The sequence below is a fragment of the Typopeltis vanoorti genome, chromosome 10, assembly GCF_054136105.1.
Source record: "Typopeltis vanoorti isolate ZY-2024b chromosome 10, IOZ_Tvanoo_1.0, whole genome shotgun sequence".
In the NCBI taxonomy this organism is placed as follows: domain Eukaryota; kingdom Metazoa; phylum Arthropoda; class Arachnida; order Uropygi; family Thelyphonidae; genus Typopeltis; species Typopeltis vanoorti.
The window spans coordinates 53442799-53465789 of NC_143558.1; the positions used below are offsets into that span (position 1 = coordinate 53442799).

The 22991-nt window shown below is 37.8% G+C and overlaps 1 protein-coding gene across 1 annotated transcript in view; it reads left to right on the plus strand.

The window, feature by feature from the left end:
- Positions 1 to 9769, plus strand: part of LOC150102417 (muscle-specific protein 300 kDa-like) — a 50995-nt gene extending 41226 nt beyond the window's left edge. Inside the window, exons 4-5 of the mRNA XM_090399585.1 lie at positions 6265 to 6522; positions 9722 to 9769. Of these exons, the coding sequence (XP_090255711.1) occupies positions 6265 to 6522; positions 9722 to 9769 (306 nt within the window). The remainder of the gene's footprint in view (positions 1 to 6264; positions 6523 to 9721) is intronic.
- Positions 9770 to 22991: the final 13222 nt, after the last annotated feature.

Below are 22991 nucleotides of genomic sequence, written 5' to 3' on the forward strand. Positions count from 1 at the left end.
AATAAAACTGAATGTGAGAATTACAGAGGTATTTCCCTACTGAGTGTTCCTGGCAAGATCTATGCAAGTATACTTGAGAAACGGTTGAGAAGATTGTGGAAGGAAAGCTTGGTGAAGAACAAGCTGGATTCAGGCCAAATAGAGGCTGTCAGGATCAGATCTTCACTTTACGACAAATAGTCGAGAAAGCATGGGAATATAACAAAGCTCTGTATTTAAGTTTTGTCGATTTGGAAAAGGCATATGACAAGGTGCCAAGAGAGAAGCTATTCAATACGCTACAGTTATATGGTGTCAATGGGGCATTATATCAAGCAATACTTAGTCTTTATTTGAGTTGTAAGTCAGCAGTTAGAATTGAAGGAAGTACAGGAAGATGGTTTAATGTTAAATCTGGTGTGAGACAAGGATGTGCATTATCTCCTATTTTATTCATTATCTATATGGATCATATTATGAAGGAAAGTGGTATTAAACCTGATATCAAAATTGGAGAATGTTAACGTCAGCTCTTTGCTTTATGCGGACGATGTTATACATATAAATAAATTTGCTACAAGTCTGTAAGATTCCCTGACTAAACTGAATAACTGTTGTAATAGATATGGTATGAAGATCAGCAATAAAGACAATGAAAATAGCCAGAATCGTTGAAAATGTCAACTGCGTTATGAATGAAGCACCTCTGGAACAAGTAAAAAATTTCAGCTACTTAGGCACGATTTTTAGTGAAGATGGTAAATTAAATATGGAAATAGACAACAGAATCAACAAAACTGGTATGGTAGGAAGTCAAATGAATAAATTCATATGGAATAACAGAGAAATTAGTCACGACACTAAATTAGCTGTATACAAGACAGTGTTCAAACCAGTTTTAACATATGGATCTGAGAGCTGGGTTAGAAGTAAAACACTTGACCAAAGACTAGAGACCGCAGATATGAGAGTCCTGAGAAAGAGTAGAGGCGTGAACAGATGGCATCAATGGCAATATCATATTAATAATTAGGATATTAGGAAAGAACTTGACATTGTCAGCATCCAGGAATGCGTTAACAGAGCTAATCTCAGGTGGTCACTTAAATAGAATGGGAGAGGAAAGATTAGCAAAACAAGTGTTCTCTGCCAGGTTGGCAGGAAAACGACCCAGAGGAAGACCAAGATATAGGTGGATTGATACGGTACAAAGTGCCTTAGACGATAGAAATATAAGATCTGATAATGTTGGAGTCTTGACAAGTAACAGACTGATTTGGAGGAAAATTGTAGATAGAAAGTTAGTAATGATGTAATTTTTTCATGTAGTACTGTCATATCCTGTACACCCCTTGAGGGTACATGGCAGGAATTTGATGATGATGATGATGACCTTAATGTGAAGGTTAAAACTTTGGGAAATTAAAATAGTTATTCAAAACACGGTTTTAAAGTCCATAATGTAAGTGAGCAAGAGGTGTATGGGGAATTGAGCAAACTAGATGTAAATAAGGCTAGGGATTTGATAATATATCACCACATATTCTGAAGAAATGTGCCAGGGAGTTGATGCCAGCCTTGACATATTTTTTTTAATATGAGTCTTGCACTGAATCAAGTTCCTAAAGGAGTGGAAGGAGAGTAAGATTGTGCCACTTCATAAAGGAGGTGATAGAACTCAAGCATCATACTATAGGCCTATCTGTGTGTGTCAGGTGTTGTAGTTAAGTTGTTGGAGATGCTTGTGAGAACTAGGATTCAGAATTGGGTAGACAACAATGGTATTATCTTTCATGGACAGCATGGATTTACAAAAGGGAAGTCATGTTTTAGTAATCTACTTACTTATTACAATAAGGTAACTGCTTTCATGGACAGAGGAGAAGTACACAGTAATATACTTAGATTTTGCAAAGGCTTTTGATAGATTACCACGTGATAAGTTGATAGTCCAACTGGAGTGGATGGGGTTGGATATTAGATTGGTGCATTGGATTGGAGACTGAGTATCTGATAGGTATCAACAAGTTGTGTATAGGGGAGTGATATCCAGGAAAAGGAAAGTTACTAGTGGTGTGCCTCAGGGGTCTGTTTTAGGACCATTACTGTTTAACTTGTATATTAATGATATTGGTGAAGATTTAGATGGAGAGATATTCAGTTGTTTGCAGATGATGCAAAGTTGGGATGAACTATGAAGAGTAGAAAAGATGTTGGGGCCTTGCAAGAAGATTTGAATAAATTGAGTGATTGGGCACGGAAATGGGGGATGTGAATTCCATGTTGCAAAATGTAAGATTTTAAAATTTGGAAAACAAAAATGGGATGCAGAATTTATGCTTGGTGAGGATATATTGTCGGAAGTTGAGGAAATAAGAGATCTGGGGGTGATAGTGGATAAGGATCTGCAATTTAGGGGACACATAGCCAAAATTGTGAAGAGAACACAATGAAGGTAGTTGTGGTTGGTGGAGTGATGGAGACGGAGAGTTGTAGAGTAGGTACCCTCCCTTGATGAGTCTTTGGACTACCTGGAGGGTGTTACTTAATAATAATAATAACAACACAAAGGCTTCTGGGAATGATGCAAAGGATACTGACTTGTAGAAGTAGGGAGATTCTTGTTCCATTGTATTAGGCCTTAATTAGACCACATATGACTACTGTGCACAGATTTGGTTACCTGGTTTTCAAAAGAATGAAGAGATGTTGGAAACGGTCATGAGGCAACGACTAAGGTAGTTTCTAACCTCTGGAATGTCAAGTATGAGGAAAAATTGAGAAGATGCAACTTGCAGAGTCTGGTGGACAGGAGGAAGAGGGGAGATATGATAGAGACCTACAAATTATTAAAGGTTGTTTATAGGATCAATGCTGGATAGGTTCTACAGAAAATAGTGGGAGATCAGGGTAGAACCATAGGTCATCCCTGGAAACTGTATAAAGAGGGTGTTGAGTAGGGGAGTGAGAAGCAGGATTTTTTCATGCAGAGTTGTGAATGATTGGAATGCCTGAGTGTGTTGTGTCTGCAGAGAATTTGAGTGTGTTTAAAGCACGGTATGATGAACTGTGTGTATGATAAAAGAAACTCCTAGATGAGTCTTTGACTCCATAGGGTCTTGAGTAATAATAATAATAATAATAATAATTTCTAAAATGAACGACAGTAAAAAAAAAAAAAAGGTTTCTGAAAGGACATGAACTCATATGACTCTCCCAGTTTTTCACAGTGACAATCCCCCCCCCCAATGCCATAATCTAGTCTACTTTTTTTCACTATAATGTAATTCAACTTATGAATACAGCCTCAAACTCCAGAAAATATACCAAAAAATGGTCCAATTCAAGGAAAAGTCATAAGTCAAAATTGGAAACCAGATCGATGACCAAACACTACTAATGAATACATTCCAATAATGGAATTGTTGCATAGTGTGAATTATCTTTGTAAATCCTACCTAAGCAAACTGGCTGAGTAGTTAGCATATCTGTTCTCCCACCAACATACTGTAGATTTCACTGTAGGCATGGATGTTTTATAAATTTAATTGCCTGGTATCAGCCTACCATACTTATTGGAGTCTTGAAATTGGCATGAAAAGGTTTCATGTTTTTCTCTAAAACAGGGTTTCGAAGCTTATCTAACTCTAAGTTTGACTCACAAACGGTACTAATACACTTTTGGGAATTTCAGCCTTTTGTGGACGGGATTCATGTAAATTTATATATATGAATATAAATGGCATCAAAGTCCTCTTGCAGAAGCATAAACCCCTTTCCATAAAAGGTACTAGTCTGTGTTGGAAGATGCTACTGGCCTTTCATTTTTCATCATTGTCTTTTCCTTTCTTCCCAGCTTTTTCACTCTACTTCTGCTGTCTTTTTCTCTGTCTCCTCCATGGGGTACCTTTTTTTTGTAGTGGAAGGGAATCCGAATGATGTTAATGGCCTTTTCATTCTACCTCTTTTTCACTATATTCATGCTTTTCTTCTGATATTCTTTGCTCTACTTTTCTTGAATATTTTATACTGTCCTGTCCTGAAGACCACCATCACTGAAATCCAACACCATACTGTCATGTGCCATGTGGTGTGATCCATGGACATTCAGAAAGGGAGATTCTGGGAATCCTGCATTGCTGAAATAGAGGCCAAAGGCAGTCCTGGAAGGTCCAGCCAGGACCATTTGGCTAGTGGGTTTGCCTACATGGGTCAGCAGTAACCACCAGGCAGTGGATAACCCTTCTACATTATTATTATTATTTTTTTTTTTTTTTTGCATGTTTATAATATTTATATTGTGTTCCAATATCAGAACAATTGAACTTGTGTTTAATTATTTCTCTGCTGTTTTCATTCCACTAAACCTAATTATGATTGATTTCTAGCCAGCACCTAAGCCTTAATACCAGCCATTAAATAATAAGTAATAATGTTGAAATTATTGGTCACATATTATTTTGGATTTCATATTTTCAAATGTGAGAGGTTGTGTCCAATGTAAACACTAAATAGCCACTTTATTAGGAATGTACAAACATCAATTTAGGAAAATAAGCCATTCCTGATTATGTTGAGCCACGTGGCTGCAGTTTGCTATATAAATCTGGCAGACAGGCATCAGATGGTTCTGTTTTTGTGTGTGTGTGCGTGTGTACGTGCACGCGCGCGTTTTTGTTGCATCAGAATGGATAAAAGGTGTGGTATTATTGTTGATGACAATATCTCACAAACATCTACTCGTCTGGGTATTTCATGCACAACAGTGTTAGAATGGACCAGGAGTGGTGTAATAACCACACAACTTCAAGCCTGTGGACAAAAACAGTTCATTGATGCACAAGGTCAGAGAAGAATGACAAGGATTGTGAAATGTGACAGGAGGGGGCCACAACCAGTCATATTACAGCTCAACACAACAGTGGTGGTCAGAATCTCAGAGCACACAGTTCATTGTTGTAATAGATTTCACGATATGATATGAACACAGATGGATAAGAAAATAACTATTGACTTAAAAGCTAATATTTCGCTGGTATTATATCCAGCATCTTCAGAGCACACAACACAAAGTTTGTTACAAATGCAAGATAACCACAAAAGACTAAGAACTTTCTAAGACTATCATTTGGACTACTATTTCAAAACTTTGAACTTTTTTTTTTAAACCTAGATGGCACCATATTAGGACTTTAGTCTTGTGTTGCACGCTGCAATTACTTATACTAGCCCCACTGTTACACCGGATTGTGGTTGTCTTGCATTTGTAACAAACTTTGTGTTATGTGCTCTGAAGATGCTGGATACAATACCAGCGAAATATTAACTTTTAAGTTAATAAATATTTATTTTCTTATCCATCTGTGTTCATATCATACCATGAAATCTACTACAACATGTCTGACGAACACATAAGCCTATCCACACAGTTCATTGATGGGAGTGCAGGAGCAGACGACTATCTCGGGTCCCAGTGCTGTCAACTAAGAACAGGAATAATATGGCCTCACTGGGCATATGATCATCAATACTGGACATCTGGTGACTGGCAAAATGTCACCTGGCCTGAAGTGTCCTGGTTTGTTCTGTATCATGCTGATTGCAGAACCAGAATATCATGGCTACAACATGAGGCCTTGAATTCTTCCTGCCTAGTAGCAACAGATCAGGCTGATGGCATGGGGTAATGGTGTGGGAAATGTTTTCTTGGCACACATTTAGGTCCCTTAATACCAGTTGAACACTGTCTGAATGCTACAGAATATCTTAACATCATCACTGATCATATTCACACATTCATGGCTGCAGTTTACCCATCATCAAAGGGGTACTTCCAACAAGATAATGCACCATACCATAAAACATGTAGCCATGTTTGAGATGGTTTGAGGAACATGACAGTGAGTTTCCTTTATTTCAGTAGCCAGCTTAGTCCCTGGACCTAAACCCAATACGTCATCTCTGGAATGAGCAATTCACAACAGCAACATTCTACCATCCAGTCTGCAACAAATGGGTAATGCCATTGTGGCAGTGTGGACAGACATCCTAGAGAAACATTTTAGACATTTTGTTGAATCAATGCAACAGAGAATACAGGCCATTCTTAATGCAAAAGGAGGATCCCACTCATTATTAAATGCTGTTTCTAATAAAGTGGCCACTCAGTGTATATTAATCACATATACAGATAATAAGTATGCGAACTATGAATAGATAATTAGTAGTCCTAATCAGAAGTTCTTGTAATACAAAAATTCATTATATTATCACTTTCATATTTAGGAACTCAAACTGGAGCTAGAAAAATGCGAACCTCGTGTAAAAGCGCTTCAAGTGACAGCTCTCCATTTCTTAACACCGGCTATTATAGCACCTGTTTTATCAACAGAAATGGAGGAGAAAAATACTCTGGAGGAAGTCCAGGAAAAGTTACAAGCTGTGTCCCAACGTTTTCACTCCCTCCACGCATTATGCGATAGAGAAGTTCAAAGGCTACACAGTTTATTGCAGAATGATGATGATGGGACTGAAGAAATTCCTGTAAATATCAATAAAATTTTGCTATTTTTAAGAAATGTTCATGTTATTTTTTAAATGATGAAACCATTGAACAGTCAGTAATGCATAGTAAACCTAACATTGAGAAATTAAAATGGCTAAATGTTTAATTTTATGAAAATAAACTGACTGAAGATTAAATAATATGATATAATTAATTTATATATTCAGCAAAATTTTGTTATAACAAGTATGGAAATGAGATCACGGATGTAATTAGCAAAAGGCCACAATTTTAATTTATGTATATTCCCATACAATTGCTCACTTTATAACAAGCATACTACATGGATATACCATACAAATTTTAGTAACTATGCAAACATTCTTAATTGTATGGGTAGTTCTAGTTGTCTAGCCTCTAGCCCTTCTCCCTCACTTCACCCAACACCATGACTGTAAAATCAGTTAAAAACGAATCCTTCCATCAGAAACATGTCTACTAAAAGAAAGTCTCACTCTCCCTCTCTCTCTCTCTCTCAGTTCATGAAAAAGTTGAAATTATTTGTGAGTTAGAATGTAATGTGAAAAATGTTGAAGTGTGTAAGTTTTCTTTGTCCTCTTCAACAGTATCGACATTGTGGAAGATTAAAGTTGTTTACATATCAGCACTAGAAAACAGCACAACCAGGAAAAAAAAAACTAGAAAATAAAAGTCTTCAAACATCAATGAAACATTGCTTCAATGGTTCACCATGCAAAGTGCTGGATTATCAAAATACAGCATGTCTTTTCAAAATGAAAAAATAGACCCATGAGCATTCTCTAAAACCCCTAACATGACATCTGCGACCATCAGCAGAGCTCAAAAAGTGAAAATGTTTCAGAGGCTGCCTGAGAGGGGCTTGAGAAGCAGACAAAGAAAATGAAAGCAACTTCTTCTAAATAGTTCCAAAAACCTACTCTCGGACAAAATTTTAGAATAAAAATACCAGATATTGATAGAGCAAAGATGGATCCAAAATCAATAATAGCCATTATCACACGAAGAATTTTATGAACTTGGTACTAAGTTGGGTAAACTAAAAGCATTGTACACAAGAAACCAATTTACCTTGTTCAAAGAAAATTTTTTAAGCATCGAAGAAGTCAGAAAGGAAGAAATAATTGTACGTGAAGTGGTAAAAAAGCTTTCTTTAGTTGGTGGACAAGGATTCCACAAATGCAACTGTTCAAAGAAGTGTACCACGAAGATATATTTGTGCGAATCAGCCAATTTACTTTTTAACTTCAAATGTCACAACAGTCAACCTTGCTATAGCAAATAAGTTTAATTATGATTTGATAATGTTGAAGGACATTGTGATTAATAAGTTACTTTTATGTCATGAACATTTTCTTATAAAACATTAATTAAATGGTAGTAAAATAAAAAAGCAGTTATGTTTAATGTTATTCTGGACATTATGTTTCAAATTTAAATTGACAAAGGTAAATTATTATAATGTAAACAAAACGGGCTTTTACCAATTGGTGTTGGTAAATACTGGCATTTACCTAAATGGTTTAGTAAAAGCCCAAAATGGAAGTCTTTACAAGCATTTTTCAGACTTTGACCACCTCACTATGGTAAATGGTAGGATTTACCACTTTTCAGGCTTTTACAGTAACACATATATATATATGTATATCAACCCCGAGACACCAGCGGTCTCAAAACCTATAACAAAACAGTGGCATGTGTAGGTAAGTGGTTAGAAAGAAGAAAAGGTTTTTTTTTTTTTTTTTCTTTTTTTTTTTTTTTCGAAAACTTGAAGGTTGTATCGTAGGGGAAGACTGTGTAGAAAATGAAGGCAGATGATGAGAAGTTGGTTCAATAAGTTGAACTATATATGAGTGTCAGCAGCTGCTCATGTTCGTATGTAATTAAAGGAAAGCACAGATGGTTATTGCAGCCAGTTTAGTATGGTGCCCATGGAAATACCCATAGAAGAGACATAATAGAGCAACAGAGTGTCTATGGGAAAGTGACTGAAGGGATCAGTGAGAGAGGAGATCATCAATTAAATGAATTGCTTTCTGCTGTATACAATCAAGCATTCTGAGGGAAGTTTTAGGTGCACCACACTAAATGTGAGACAGTATTCTAAGATTGGGCAGATTTGAACTTTATAAAGTGTTCAGGAGTTCAGCAGAAGAGAAATACTATTTGGAACGGAAAAGAATACCAAGCTTTTTGGAAGTTGAGGATGCTGTGGCTCTGATGTGCTTATGCAGGATAGATTAGATGTGAGAGTTAACCAAGGTGAGAAAACTGGTCCTGGTTGGCAAGAAGAATATTGTCATAATTGAAGGAGAGAGAGCAGTGGTTTCTTTCTTCCTGAAAATGAGACAGAATTATGTTTTAGTGACATTAAAATACACCAGTTTATTCTCACCTAGGGTTGCCAGATTGACCATTTCATGGCCAAATTTCAAAAATTTGGCATTTTTTTGAATTATGGGGCCATGAAAAAATCAGTTTGGCCATTTATGCAAATGTGGCCACTAATTTGGCCATTTTTACAAAGATTTCAAATCATATGCATTATTTACTTAGTTTAATATTGTTGTCGCATTGTAAGGCTAGCTGTTGGTACCCCTTTACACGGCTTTTGATTGGCGGTGATGCACTTGATGTAAATTGACTGTTACTGAAAATGTTTGTTCAATAACATCATAAAGAGCCTTGGTAGCTGGCTTATAGTTTGTTACTATGACTCCCTTAATAACACCAAGCATGCTTGAGTTTCATTCTGTACTTGTATAAAAAAGTACACAAAGCTCCTGCTCGCTATTGTTGCTATAAACTTGATCCAGTTCTATTGATAAATACCACCAAACACGATGCAGCTTCGTTTTGTACTCGTATAAAACACATACGCAACAGCCATACCAGCTTGAGTCCATGTCTGTTTTGATCGTCTCTAGTTAGTTATGGCAGACTTTGTGTTGCAAGTGTTGTTCCGTTGCATGATATCAGACATTTGGTGCTCTTTGGTGATAGTTCTATCTCATAAGCTTTTGTACTGGAATATTTTGCATAAACTTTACCCACATTGTGACAATATGCAAGTAATATGTTCAATTTCGTAAGAATGGTAATTAAGTGATTTTAGTATAATTAATGAATAATTTTTTAATATCATTTATAAACTCGATCTTTATCTTGCTTATATTTTTGTTATTTTCCCTTTACCAGATTGGTGTTTGCTGTGCCAGATTAGTATTTGTACTACAAATTTTGTAGTACTATTATCTATCATTTGTTTTTTGTTTCTTCATTTTCTGAATTGAGATATTTTGTTTTTTTCAAGCTCTTTAAAATGCCTAAGTACAAAAGTGATAATAGAGGTGGAAGAAAATATATAAAAGAGTGGGAAGTAAAATATTTTTGACTGAAATCTTCTGATGATGGACAACATGCATATTGCACATATTGCAAAACTAACATGCTGCCAAAACTTTATAACGTTCACGAAAAATCAAAGAAACACCAATATAAATCTTCCAGTACATCACAAACAACTCTAGATAAAGTTATCAAATCATCCATGAATAACCAGGAAAAACAAGCAGAAATAGAACTTAGCCTTGCAATAGCATGTCATTCCTCAATTCGTGCTGTAGATCATATAGTTAAGAAACATTGCCAAAATAGGGTTCTTGGTGGCATTAAACTGCACAGAACCAAATGTATTGCAATTATAGAAAATGTTATTGCTGCTTCATTGAAAGAGCAACTGAAGCATGATTTAGAGGGTAAAAAGTATGTATTACTAGTAGATGAATCTACAGATATTGCAATACAAAAGCATTTGTGCATAGTTCTTAGATTTTTTTGTAATGAAACAAATAAAATTCACTCAGCTTTCTTGGGTCTTATACCTGTTGTAGAGACAACAGCGGAGGTTTTATTTAATAAAATTTCAGAAGTGTTAGCTTCATATAATTGGGTCGCTTGGTGTCGTACGGATTAGATCGTCGGCTTGTCTAGAGCTCCTGAAAAGATCAGTATTATTTTGTGTTAACATTAGATATTTTACTAGAATTTTAAGTAGTATTGTTTGCTTTTTGTTTCTTGGTGTGTCTGTGCAATTTTTGCGTGTTTTCTGTTATTTTAATTATTATTTTTAAGAAAAGTTAGCGTACACATGGCACCGATAAAGAAAAAAATGGCGGCCAGGTCGCCATGCTTGTTTAAGAGTTTTGATCTAAAAGAATTTATGCAATGTGCTGTCTGTGAGATGTATGCCTTGCGAAGAGCGGTAGGAGTCTGGTTAGAAAGTGATAGTGGAGTTAATATGTGTAGAAAGTGTAAAGAGAATGAGGACTTCAAGCGTGTTTCGTGTATCGAGACTGATATTGTTAACGGTAGTCAGAATGTAGAAAATGGCGGTGTACTAGAGAATTGCGTGGTAGTGCCAGATATGTGTGAGAGCGTCGCTGAAAGTGTAAATGAAGGTAGAAACACCGAAAGAATGGATGATTTGATCGATAATGAAAATGGTGACATTAATGCGAGTAGCGAAATTGCCCGTTTAAATGGCGCGATACACAGAGCCAAAAGACAACTGGAGCATATGCAAAAATGTGTGTTGAACGTACCGACAAATAACCGGCGGAAGTCTGTGACGGCAAATAATAGAATGTTCGTAAACGTCAATAAAATGAAGGAGCGAGTGCTGTATGGGGATTCGCTATTAAGAGGCGTAATAATTGAGAGTTTAACGAAGTCGTACCAGCCAGGTGCGAACATAAAGGACGTCAGCGAATCTATTCGACTGCAAAAACAGAGGATGAAAGAGATGATAATAGTGGCAGGAACGAATGATTTGAAAGAGGACAAAATGGAAATGATAGAGGATGTGAGGGAGTTGTTTGAGGTAGCAAAAGAGAAGCGTGAGAGAGTTAGGATGGTGAGTATCTTACCGCGGTATGACAGCGAAGTGTTTAGAAGGAGGGCCATAATTGCCAATGACTTTATGCGTGGGTTATGCATGGAGAGTGGTGTGGAATTTGTGGATGTGTGGAATGAGTTCGATGGACGAAAGGACTTATATAAGATGGATGGGTTACATTTGAATGGAGTTGGTGTACGGAGACTTGAAAGAGTGTTGATGAATGATGTGGAAGTGGATGTACAGACTCAGGGAAACTAGATTTATTAAGAGGGGGGGAGTAGATATGCAGACTTTAGGGGGGGGCAGTTAAGTGTATGAATGAGTATATTATGCCAGGGCGAGTACGACGGACAACAAATCAGAATGGGATAGTTAGTATAAGGAATCAAAGTAGGGATGGGACAAATGCTTCTGCGATTCATGTACACTAATGCCAGGAGTATTAGGAACAAGAAGGAAGAGTTTTTGGCCAGGGTTGGCACTTCCAGGCCACAGGTTGTCGGTATTAGTGAAACATGGCTGACAGAAGATGATAAAGCTAGTGGGATTGAATGCGATGGGTATAGCGTGTTCAGGAGTGACAGGGTGAATAAAAAGGGGGGGGAGGAGTGTTATTGATGATAGCTGATAAGCTTCAGCCAAGGAGTATAGAAGTTGAACTGCAGGATGGGGAAAAAAGGACATTTGAGGCTGTTTGGTGTGAGATACAATCTAGCAGAACAAATTATACAATTGGGTGCTGCTATAGACCGGGTGATGGAGTGGATGGTGGGAATAGTATGCATAAGCAAATAGAAGAAATGAGTGGAAGGAGGGTAATTATTATGGGTGATTTCAATTATGGTAACATTGACTGGAAAGAGGAGAGGGCACATGGGAGGAAGGAATTGGATTTTATGCAGTTATTAAGGGACAACTATCTATGGCAACATGTATTGGAAAATACCAGGGGGCAGAGAGTGCTGGACCTAGTAATTGCAACTGAGAATGTAGCTGTAACGAACATGACCATGTTGCCACCAATTGGTGAGAGTGACCATAACGTCATGACTTGGGAGGTGGCTAAAGGAGTCGAATTTACAATTAAGACAGGGTACATGTGGAATTACCGGGCTGGTAAGTATGACAAGCTTAGGTGTGTGCTTGGCTCAATGCCATGGCATGTAAAACTGCAAGGGCTGGATGTAGATAGTGCATGGGAGGTGGTTAAGAACTGTTTGCAGGAGGCAATGGTTGACTGTATACCAAGAGTCCGAATAATAAATCAGGTAGGGGTTAAATGGATGAATAACACTATTAAGCTTGAGCTGCAAAAAAAGAAACAATTGTGGAGGGAATTTAAGGAGAAGGGTGACCATCAGGTGCATGAACAGTATAAAGCTTAGGCCAGGATGGTAACAAGGGTGGTAAGAAAAGCAAAAGCAGATTATGAAAGGAAATTGGCCATGCAGGCTAAAGAGAATCCCAAACAGTTTTTTCAATATGTTGCAAGTAAAAGGAAAAATGCTCATGGTAGAATGATCTTAAAAAATGCTGAGGGTAGGGAGGTAACTGAACCAGTCGATGTTGTGGAATTACTGAGCGAGCACTTTGCAAGAGTATATCATCCAGGTGGTGACTTTGCGGAAATGGAAGAACCAACAGCTTATACTGGAATTGTGATGAATGAGGTAGAGGTAACTAGTCTATTACAGAACCTCAATGTCAATACATCTGTGGGATTGGATGGTATACCAGCTCGTGTCGTACGTGAAGCGGCCAAAGAATTGTCAGTGCCCTTGACCATTTTGTTTAATTTGAGCCTCAGGACTAGGTCAGTCCCAAGGGGGTGGAAAGAGGGGAAAATAGTTCCACTGCACAAAGGTGGTTCCAAGACTGCTGTGGAAAATTACCGGCAAATCAGCATAACAGGAATCATTATCAAAGTCTTAGAGAAAATAGTCAAGAGGAAAATACAAGATTGGATAGAAGAAAATGGGATACTGTATCGGGGACAGCATGGTTTTGTGAAGGGTAGGTCATGCCTCAGTAACTTGCTCACGTATTATAACACAGTGACGGCTGAACTGGATAAGGGTAATGGGTTTACAGTGATTCTGCTGGACCTTGCTAAGGCCTTTGACAGGATACCACATGGAATTCTAATCAGTAAATTGCAGCATATGGGAATGGACATAGGGTTGGTGAGATGGATAGGAGGGTGGTTGACGGAGAGATATCAGAGAGTGGTTTACTCAGGAGTAGAGTCCACAAGACGGCCTGTGACTAGTGGTGTACCACAAGGATCTGTTCTTGGACCACTGCTGTTTAATTTGTTCATAAATGATATAGGAAAGGATCTGAGAGGAACAGTTCATTTGTTTGCGGATGATGCGAAGTTGGGTAGGGCAATAGTGAATGCAGATGACGTCAAAATTTTGCAGGATGATTTGGATAGATTGGAGGTCTGGGCTAGGGAGAATGGATGTCAATTTAATGTGGCAAAATGTAAGGTTATGCATTTTGGTGTGAAAAGATTGGAGGCAGTTTACTGCATTGGTGGAACCGTGCTCCAGGAAATTGATGAGGCACGAGATTTAGGAGTGTTGGTGGATAAGGAATTGAAATTTAGGGGACACATTGCAAAAGTGGCCAAATCAGCTCATCAAATCACTTGGTTGCTGAAGAATACGTTGACAAGCAGAGACAAGCAGGTTATTGTTCCTCTGTATCGAGCCTTGATAAGACCTCAACTCGACTACTGTGCTCAGATTTGGTCACCTAGGTTTCTTCTTGATGGGGAGGAGGTGGAGAGGATCCAGAGGCGAGTGACCAAGATGATAGCAGGTCTGTGGAATGAACCGTATGAGAACAGGTTGAAGATTTGTGAGTTGCAAAAATTGGTTGATAGGCGGAGGAGGGGAGATATGATTGAGACATTCAAATTACTGAAGGGTTTCTATAAAATTAATTCAGAAGATATTTTTGAGAACAGGGCTGGTTGTGGGAGGACTAGGGGACATCCATGGAAACTGGGAAAAAGTGTGGTTAGTAAAGGTGTTAGAGCTGGGTTCTTTACTTTTAGAGTAGTGAATGAGTGAAATGCGCTCCCTGAGTCTGTGGTGGATGCTGTGACAGTGAATGAGTTTAAGGCGAGGTATGATAGATACTGTATGAATGTCGAATAGTTGTGATGAAAATGATTTGGGGCCTCCCTTGATGAGTCTAATGACTCCCTGGAGTTGCCCGTAATAATAATAATAATAATCAAACTCTTAAGAACTGTATTGGGTTTGCTAGTGATGGTGCTGCTGCTATGGTTGGAAGTATCAATTCCTTGTGGACTAGGATTAGAAATGAAAATCCGAACTGTATTCAAATGAAGTGCATTTGCCACTCTCTGGCAATTTGTATACAGCATGCATTTTCAAAGCTGCCATCCAATGTTGGATTCATTTTGACTGAAATTCCTTCATGATTTTCAAATAGCAATATGAGAAGAGAAGATTTTAAGGCTCTTTTTAAAGTGATGAATTCAGCAGTTGAAGATGACCAGGAACAAGATGCACCCCTTCCATTTATGAAATTGTCCAAGACAAGGTGGTTAGTGAGAGATAAAGTCTTCAATAATATACTGCTAAATTGGGAAGAATTAATTGCCTACTTCACCTGCTGTGAACAATCTGGAGATCAGGATACAAGGTATAAGGCATTATTATTATTATTATTATTATTTTCGGGCTACTCCAGGGAGTCCTTAGACTCATCGAAGGAGGCCCTAAATATCATGTACACACAACTATATGACATTCTCACAGTATCTATCATACCTTGCCTTGAACTCACTCACCATCATAACACCCACAACAGACTCAGGCAGCTTATTCCACTCATTTACCACTCCAAAAGTAAAGAACCCAGCTCTAACACCACTGCTAACCACACTCTTGCCCAGCTTCCATAGGTGTCCCCTAGTTCTCCCACCACCAGTCCTGATCTCAAAAATATCCTCTGAATTAATCTTATAGAATCCTTTTAGCAGTTTGAATGTCTCAATCATATCTCCCCTTTTCTGCCTATCAATCAGTTTCTGCAACCCACAAATCTTCAACCTGTTCCCATATGGTTCATTCCATAGACCTGCTATCATCTTAGTCACTCACCTCTGAATCCTTTCCACCTCCTCCCCATCAAGAAGGAACCGAGGTGACCAAATCTGGGCACAGTAGTCAAGATGACGTCTTATTAAGGCTCGGTACAGAGGTACAATAACTTGCTTGTCTCTGCTCGTTAAAGTATTTTTCAACAACCAAGTGAGTTGATGAGCTGATTTAGCTACTTTCGCAATGTGCCCCCTAAACTTCATCTGCCTATCCACCAACACTCCCAAGTCGCTGGCCTCATCAATCTCTTGGAGTACAGTTCCACCCATGTGGTATACTGTTGCTAATCTTTTCACCCCAAAATGCATAACCTTACATTTTGTCACATTAAATTGACATCCATTCTCCTTAGCCCAGAACTCCAATCTATCTAAGTCATCCTGCAAGACTTTGACATCTTCTGCATTCACTATCACCCTACCCAACTTTGCATCATCAGCGAACAAATGAACTGTTCCACTTAGATCTTTCCCTATATCGTTAATGAACAGATTAAACAGCAGTGGTCCAAGAACAGAACCCTGTGGCACACCACTAGTCACAGGCCGTCTTTTGCACTCCACTCCTGAATAAACCACTCTTTGATATCTCTCCATCAACCACCCACCTATCCATCTCACCAACCCTATATCCATTCCCATATGTTGTAGTTTACGGATTAGAATTCCATGTGGTATCCTGTCGAACGCCTTTGCCAGGTCCAGCAGTATCACTGTAAACCCATTTCCCTTATCCAGTTCAGTCGTCACCTTGTTATAAAACTTGAGCAAGTTACTCAGGCATGATCTACCCTTTACAAAGCCATGCTGTCCCCTGTACAGTGTCTCATTTTCATCAATCCATTCCTGTATTTTTCTTTGACTACTTTCTCCAAGACCTTGACAACGACTCCTGATATGCTGATCGGTCGGTAATTTGCAACCATAGTCTTGGATCCTCCTTTATGCAGTGAAACTATTTTCCCCTCTTTCCACGCCTTCGGGACTAAACCAGACCCGAGACTCAGATTAAACAACATGGTCAAGGGCACTGATAATTCCTTAGCCGCTTCACGCAAGACCCGTGCCGGTATACCATCCAATCCCACAGGTGTATTCACATTAAGGTTCTGTAATAGACTATTCACCTCCACTTCATTCATCACAATTCCCGTATAAACTAATGGCTCCTTCATTTTTTCAATGTCTCCACCTGGATGATATACTTTTGCAAAGTGTGTGCTCAGTAACTCCACTATATCGACTGGTTCAGTGACCTCCTTACCATCGTCATTCCTTAAAATCATTTTGCCGTGTACAGTTTTTTTCTTGCTTGCAGCATATTGAAAGAACTGTTTGGGATTCTCAAACAGTTCTTTCAATAAGGCATGGTTGATAAAAGAGATGTTTCAAGATAGGATGAATTATTTTTACTTTGTATTTGCTACTCCCATTGTTAAAGAGTTTGAAAGGCTTAATGTTTTGTTCCAGCAAACCTATGCTGATCCTTACGATCTTGCCAAAGAACTGCGCACACAGAGAGATAGTCTTTATCAAAGGCTGTACAATGAAGATGGAACATGCAAAATAGTTGAAAATGTAGACTTTGGAATTAAATTTGATCAAGAAATTAGGACATACTTGATCAGCTTTAGCACTTCTCCTAATATGGAACAAGAAAATAATAAAATAAAGTCTGTGAAATTTAGGTGCCAAGTCATGCTTCAAGAATCGTTGAATCAAGTGAATAAGCGGCTCCCTGAGTCAGCTGATATATTTAAAGGTCTGTCTTTTAAATCCTACTGTTATTCTAAGACAAATTGAAAAGGAAAAATTTTCTGATCTGTCATTGTTCCACCTAATAAACGATGTTGATGTAGTCGAAGACCAATACAGAAAAATTAGCCTTGTTGCGTGGAATGAAGCAGAAAACTTCAAACAAGATGGAATCCTAGAATTTTGGCAAGCAGTATCCAAACACAATAATTTTAAAGAACTGTCGAATTATGCCCTAACATGCCTTATCATGCTAGTAAGTAACGCAATAGTTGAATGAATTTTTTCTTATGTAACACCAACAAAACTAAACCCAGAAACAGGATGCAAATTAAACTGCTGGATTCAATTGTAAGAATCCATTCATTCTTAAGTGATAACAATATGTGCTGCCAAAACAATTTGTAGCATTTCAGGAATGTATTCCCGAAATGCTACAAATGCACAACAGCAAAACCCTTTACGACTCAACTGTTGAAAAAGAACAAGATATTCGATATCTTGAGGAAGTGCTGTCAAATTAACAGCTGAGTTTCACTGTAAGTATTTTAAGTTTAATTAAAAGTATTTTTTGATAATATGTAATCGAATATATAGGCATACTTTATGCACACTTAATTGTTGGTAGTTGATTCACACCATTCAATCATTTTATATCTTTGGCCATATTTTTGGCCCAATACTTTTCCAAAGAGGCCATATTTTTGGCCTAATACTTTTCCAAAGAGGCCATTTTTGGCCATATTTTCTTTAAATTTTGGCCATAAGCTGTTGTGTTCATTTGGCAACCCTGTCCTCACCCCACTTGAGAATGGCAAGGAAATCAGTGTTTAAGACATTGGTTAAAGACTATCTTCAAGCATGAGTTACCTGAGCAGTTCAATTTCAAAACTGAAAAAGAAGAGTGGAGAGTGCTGTGATCTGCAAAGCTATGAATAGGATTGGATGTCAGGGAGAGAAGAACATTGATCATAAGAGAAGTGTAGGTGACAGCACTGAGCACTGGGGCACACCTGCATTACTTGAAAAATATGATGAAAGAAAACCATCCACCATGACCCACTGAACAACTGAAGAGGAAGCTGGCAATCCATTTGCAAAGATATGGATCAGTACTGTCAGATAGTAGCTTGGAAAGAATGTCACAAAACTAGACTCAATCGAATGCCTTGAAAATATCCAGAGTAATCGTTTGAATTTCTCTGAATTTTTCCATGGCCTGCATCCAGAGGTGGGTGATGTTGGCAAGAAGATCTGCTGTGGAACGAGAATGGCAGAATCCAAATTGATGATCACTATGTAATTGAATAGCTATTGATGACTTTTATCTCCATTTTTGGAAAAAGGCTGGATAAAACTTGTTTCCAGGTTATAGGATAGATGCTACATAAGTATCAGATCTTAAAGATATGATACAGGATGGGTGAGTTCTGGAGCACAAGCTTTTAGTACATTTGAAGGAATGCTATCAGAAACAGAAGACTTATTTGTATCGAAAGGCTACTGAGTATTTTTCTCATGTCCTTCTGGTGAAATTTCAAAAGAGACATACTGTGAATAGTTTGTGGAATGGTAGTAGGAGATCTGTCTTGATTGTCTCCATGAGGATTGGAGGAAAAAACTTATGCCAAGAGGTTGCCTTATCTTTGGAAGATGTTACCATTGTACCATCATGATGAGAGAAAGAGATGGAAGGAGAGAATCAAGGGACTAGAAAGCTTGGCTGCCAATAGGACAAAAAACAAGCTTAGAAGGTCTGTTTTGGATTTATTCAGTTTTTTTTTTTTTTTTTTTTTTCAATTGTTATGAGTTGAGTGAGAGGCTAGAGTTATTTGATTAGCACCATTCAGAATATGCTGAATTTTTGGATTGGACTACTTTGGCACAGTTGTTGGAGAACCAGATTTGCTTTGAGTGAAGCAGGAAATAAAAACACTCATCTCAACAATAGTAATTTCTGTTATTAGATCAGAGCAGGTGCTAGGAACAGAAAAGTGGAAGCAATAATCAGACCATAAAAAAAAGAAGCATAAAAATCACAACGGTCCTTCCATTTTGGCACTGTTGCAGTGCCACAGAATATGAGGTTGAGAATGACTGGAAGAAGGATGATCTGTACCAAGGGAGACATGGTCTTAGTCAGACTTACTAAGAAGAGAGCTAGTTGTCAGTGGTGTAATTAGAGAGAGAGCTAGTAAGAAAAGATTGAAGGTGTTTGGAGAATGAAGAGGTTATCTGGAATTCTGGTAGGTCGGTGGGAAATGTGTCTTAAATCTTACTCATAGCAAGCAGTTTGGCTTCTTTAGTAGCTTATTCTGTGAAGTTGGAGAAGTAAAGCCAGTTTGAATTGTGAACATTGAAATTGTCGAGAGAGATTATCTAATTATTGAGGTAGTTTGATTGCACATGATTGACTTTCAGAGATAGTTAGTTAAAATGATCAGGAAAGCCATTGGATTTTAAAAATGATTGAGTTGAGTTAACATATTATTATTATTATTATTCCTGATACCTCCAAGGAGTCCGAAGACGCGTTGCAGGAGGACACCTACAACCGTCTCTACACCGAATCTCTACTATGAATCATCTCCATCAACGCCATCTACCGCTTACCTCCAACACCATATGAAGGCAATAAAGTGGGATAAAGAGATCTTGAGCCAAAACAGATCATATACGGGGATTCCAGTAACCTTTGGCATAGGATATCAGACCTAACAAAAGCACAGGTCTTTCCCTTCTTGTGAAAGGCATCATGGAAGATGTAAGAAAAGTTGAGGTGAGATGCTGTAGAGGATGCTAGTTGTGGTTCAATGGTTAAGGCCTCTGACATTAGTAAAATTAATCTCAAAGGATTTTTATTGGTAGGAATTTTGAGATTTTGTTGGATTTGTATTGTCTGTCTGTGTATTTGCAATTTTTTTGGCAAAACATGATAAAAGCCACTTCACACCTCCAAAAAAAGCAGGGTGATGGTGTTCCAATGGGCAATGAAAGACATCTACCACTAGATTTGGTAAAAATAATTTTAAATTGATATAAATACATTCCATATGATTTTATATCATTCTCGCTCACACACACACACACACACACACACACACACACACACAGCAAGTTGCAAAACTTGATAGCATATTAGTGCTGTGCATGAGTTGAGAGAAAGAGATCCTGTTTACATTTTTTGGAAAAAATGAAGGTTATAGTCCTTACGGTAGATTGGAAAGAGGATGGCTCTACCAGTGAATAAGACAGATGCAATGGAGAGAAGGAACTAGTTTATAGATGAACTCTAAATGGATGTTGAGCAGCAGCTGCTTGTGTTATGAGCATAGCAAAAATTAGAGAAATGGTGAATACTCGATAGAACAGCACCATTGGGTACCTGTAAAAAAAGACACACACATATACACAAAAAGAACATTTACAAGATGCAAGTTGGAATGGATCTGTGAAAAAGATCGTCAATTTAACCAAATTGTCCTATTTAGACTACATTTGGTGCAAGCATCCCAAATTAAAAGCTCTATTCTAAGAGGACAAAGATTTGGGATTTGTACAAAATTAGCAACTAGACAAATGAGATATAAAGCAACTTAAGTGGAAAAGGTTTTTTTTTTTTATTGTAGTAGACGCAATGCATGCATTTATGCACAAAAGATAAATGTTAGCTCAATAAGAAAGGTCTAATCTCATCTCAGAATTTCTAAGAATATAAGAACATGAACTGAAGTGACAACTTTTTTGAGAAAGACAGTACTGTGTATTTCTCATAAAATGTTTATTAGGTTATCCTCACTCCACTGAAGAACAACATAAAATCAGAAGTTTGGAATGTTTGAGAACTAAAACATTTGTCAACTTTAGGGTAGGAATAGTGTACGTTCCTCACATTATTTGGAAGAATTATTTGAAATCAAGGAGAGGAGAAAGTCATATGCATATAGAAGGAAGAGGTAACTGAAAGAATGAAGTCCATATATTCCTGCATTGTTAATAAATCTGAAGAGAGAAAACTGCCCCCTCTCCCACCCCCAATGATACATTGTCAATCAGGTCTGATTTCAGATCCAATCAAATGTCCTGAAAGTGTCTAGAGAGATTTATACAATTTTTTTTCCAATCATCATCTTTGTAACTGTTCTTTGCATCCTTTCTGCAGCTTCTTCATCCTTTCAGAACTAATAGAGACCAAATCTGTCAAGCAGTCCAGATACTGTTGTATCAGGCCTTGTAAAAAGGCAAAATGACTTCCTAATATCAGTGTTCTTTTCTGCATTGCAATTGACCTCGGAATTATATTTGCTATGTGCCCTTTGAACTTCCTATCCTTTGTGACTCGGAGATCCCTAACCTCAGCAGTTTCTCCAAGCATGCAACCACTAATATAATATGCTATTAGAAATCTTGTAAAGTGTACTTTGTCTTTCAACCCATTTCTATATGCAAGTTTTTACCACCTTCTCTAAACTCATTTCCACTACTCCAGATAGGTCGGTAGTTAATTCTCATAGAAAGGTTTATATGTTGGCTATTCATAACTATTTTTTTTCTGAGGATATTACAACATATACTGAATATTAATTAGAATAACTTTAATTAATACTTTGATATTTCAGCAAGGTCAAATTGCTATCATCAGGGAACACAGAACAATGATATGTGCACACATACACTAACATTGGGTAAATGAGGCTGAAGAAAAGCAGCTGAAGTTGGGCCTAGAGTCCTAAATGGTACCCCTAGTAGGCTAAATTGGGTGGTCTTGGCCATTGGGCTGAAGATCTGAGGATGAGCGCTTCCCAAATTTGGGGTAATTTTATGCATCCAAATTTCTTTGGAAAGTTTCTCAGGGCTGTGGTAGAGTAGAGTTAGTCTTCTTCGAGCATATCTTGTGGTGGGTGTCCAAAGCATTATCAGCAAGTCCAGAGTGGTCATAATGGTGGAACTGAATGTAGTCCATGTGTTCAAAAATTCGGATATTGGCTGTCCTGTTTTTTTTGGCCATAGTAGGACAGCTTTCGACTACAAGGAACCTGATAAACACCTGGAAGGTCAAGGCAATGTGCCTAATCTTTGGTAGTGCAGATAAGGGATGCCAATTTTTATGTGATCTGTAAGCGGATGTAAGGTTGTGTTTCTTTAGGATTTTTTAATTTTTCAGATGTGTGCCAGATATATGGAAAAGAAAGAGGTATATGGAATGGTAATAGATATGGTGTAGTTTCTGTTCTAGGATGGGGAGTTGTCACAGGGTTTTAATGTTTGATTTTAATATTTGATTTGGTTTTCATTTTTGATTTTCTGGAGATTTTGATTAGCCATTGGCTAAGAAAGTGTTAAGCACATGATAAAATTCAGTAGTTATAGTACTGTTATCAGAACTGATTAATTTTGCCCTGTTATATAGGATTTTTGTAATCCCATATTGTTGAGAGAGGAAGTGGATGTATTATTATTATTATTACGGGCAACTCCAAGGAGTCGATAGACTCATCGAGGGAGGCCTTAACATTATGTCAAGAACAACTATTCGACATTTACACAGTATCTATCATACCTCGTCTTGAACTCATTCACAGTCGTGGCACCCACAACAGACTCTGGCAGCTTATTCCACTCATTCACCACTCTCCAAAAAAAACCTAGCTCTAACACCCTTGCTAACCACA